Source organism: Trichechus manatus, unplaced genomic scaffold, assembly GCF_000243295.1.
Source record: "Trichechus manatus latirostris isolate Lorelei unplaced genomic scaffold, TriManLat1.0 scaffold00177, whole genome shotgun sequence".
NCBI classification, from domain to species: domain Eukaryota; kingdom Metazoa; phylum Chordata; class Mammalia; order Sirenia; family Trichechidae; genus Trichechus; species Trichechus manatus.
In genome coordinates this window covers 1,565,881-1,568,011 of record NW_004444113.1, presented here as the reverse complement: position 1 = coordinate 1,568,011, position 2,131 = coordinate 1,565,881, and the positions used below count along the sequence as shown (strand labels likewise).

General features: G+C 53.6%; 1 protein-coding gene across 1 annotated transcript in view; it reads left to right on the top strand.

Annotated features, from left to right (window-relative positions):
* Nucleotides 1-2,131, top strand: part of URB1 (URB1 ribosome biogenesis homolog) — an 85,910-nt gene that overhangs the window by 38,936 nt on the left and 44,843 nt on the right. The window contains exon 20 of the mRNA XM_023741298.1: nt 669-740. Within this exon, the coding sequence (XP_023597066.1) occupies nt 669-740 (72 nt within the window). The remainder of the gene's footprint in view (nt 1-668; nt 741-2,131) is intronic.

The following is a 2,131-nucleotide window of genomic DNA, read 5'->3' as shown; positions in this document are numbered from 1 at the left end:
TCTGCCATGGACCATAGCTGTGATCCCTGCTCCTGTGAGCCTGTGCCTTTCCCTGGAAAACCTGCACGCTTTTCTCCCGTGGACCACAGCCGTGGTCCTGCTCCTGTGAGCCTGGGGCTTTCCCTGGAAAACTTCCAGGCTTTCTCCCATGGACTGCAGCTGCCCGCACACAGATGGGTAGCTTTATAGCTGTACAGCTTGCAGGGTGAAATTCCTTCGCCTTTTACAATTCTCCTGTAAAAGAGAGGAAGCCAGTGTTACTCTGCTCAGCCGATGTGGCTGGAACACAAAAGGTTCAGTGATGCAGCAAAGTTGAATTCTCCCCTGGCTCCGTATTGAGGATAATTGCCTAGTCACCATTTCCCCTTTGGACCAGTGCCTGCCTTTTTCTCTTTTTCCTGCTGAGTTATCTGGGCACACTTGTCTCTTTGCTCTCTTCTGTGGACCTCAGCCTGTCCCCAGACTTGGCCCTGAAAGCTCCCAGCAAATTCCATTCTGCTAAAACTGGGGAAAAAGAGAAAAAAAAGGTTTTCTGTTTTGTTTGGTGGGGACTGCATTTCTGTACCGGGGACTCCGATTCTAGGTCTAATGCAGACTATGTACGAAGGCTGGGTGGGGCGAGGAGCTGCCTTTGCAGAGTGCAGCTGTGTTTTTTGGTTCTGTTTTAGCTGTGCTCAGGAAGGCCGGCGGCTCAGGACCGCTTCTTGGCGGCGGTGGCTGACATTGATCGCCGGTTTACTGTTTGTTAAGCGTGCTGCGCGTGTTTTAAGCCACGTAGTCCTCACGACTCTGAGAAGTAGGTCAAGACTCACCAGCCTCATTATACACACGGGGACACTGAGGCACAGAGTGGCTTCCCACTAGCAGCTGGTGGTGAGGTCAGGACCCCGTCACCTTCCTGCGTGTGACGGGCCATGGGGGGAGAGTCGGTTGTAGTCGGGCGTGCAGGGCGACACCTCCCGAGTGCTCCCAGTGTAAACGCCAGCGATCTGTTGTGTGGGTTACAGCCGCGGTTCTCACCCTTTAGGGTGCACTGTAGGCCCCTGGGGAGCCCTGGTGGTGCAGTGGTTAAGAGCTCAGCTGCTAACCAAAAGTCAGGCAGTTCAAATCTACCAGGCACTCCTTGGAAACCCGGTGGGGCAGTTCTACTCTGTCCTGTAGCGTCTCCGTGAGTCACAATCGACTTGCCGACAGCGGGCTTTTTAGTGGGTTTGTAGGCCCCTGGAGGGCTTGCTCAGACAGATCCCTGGGCCTCACCCCCGGAGTCTCCGCTTCCTTAGGTCTGCACTTCTAGTGAGTTTTCAGGTGCTGCTGCTGCTTGTGAGAGCACGGCGGGAACCCCTGGGGTTTTAGTAGCCCCAGGACATGGAGTGTTATGTGTAAGCTGCACGGGGTGGATGGAGTAGGCCGTCTGGAACTCACGTTAGAAGAAACACGCAACTTCAGTTTGAAGCAGAGTGACTCCAGAGTTTATTTCATCCTTTGTCCTCCTGTCCTTTCAGGACATTCTGGCCGAGGCTTCTGGGCGGGGCATGGGGAGGTGCCTTCAGAAACACGTGCCTCAAAGATGGCCCCCTGCCGGTGTCACGTCCCAGGTTTCCAGTCACTGGTGCTCATGACTGTGATTTAAGTCATGTCTCCATTGCACATTGCTCCCAGCTGCAGCATTTGTTTTCCAGAAGTGTGTAAAGACCTCCTGTCTCAGTCTGCTGGTGCTGCCATAACACAGATACCACACAGGGCCTTTAAAGAACAGGGATTTGTTTTCTTTCAGTTCTGGAGGCTGAAAGCCAAATCAGGGTCTCGGCTCCATCAGTTCCTTCTGCATCTGTAGCCCCAGGCACTTCTTGGCCTCTTGATGGTCCTCATGTGGCGTCTGTCTGCCCCGTGTGTGTCTGTGTGTCCATTCTGCTCTTTTATAACCCAGAAGCCATTGATTTAGAACCCACCCTCCTCAAAACAACAACAACAACAAAAAAACTTGGTGAGTCAGTTCCAACTCACGGCGACCCTCTAGGATGGAGTAGAACTGCCCGTAGGGTTTCCAAGGAGCAGCTGGCTGGTGGATTCAAACTGCCAACCTTTGGGTTAGCAGCGGAGCTTTTAACCACTGTGTCACCAGGGCCCCATC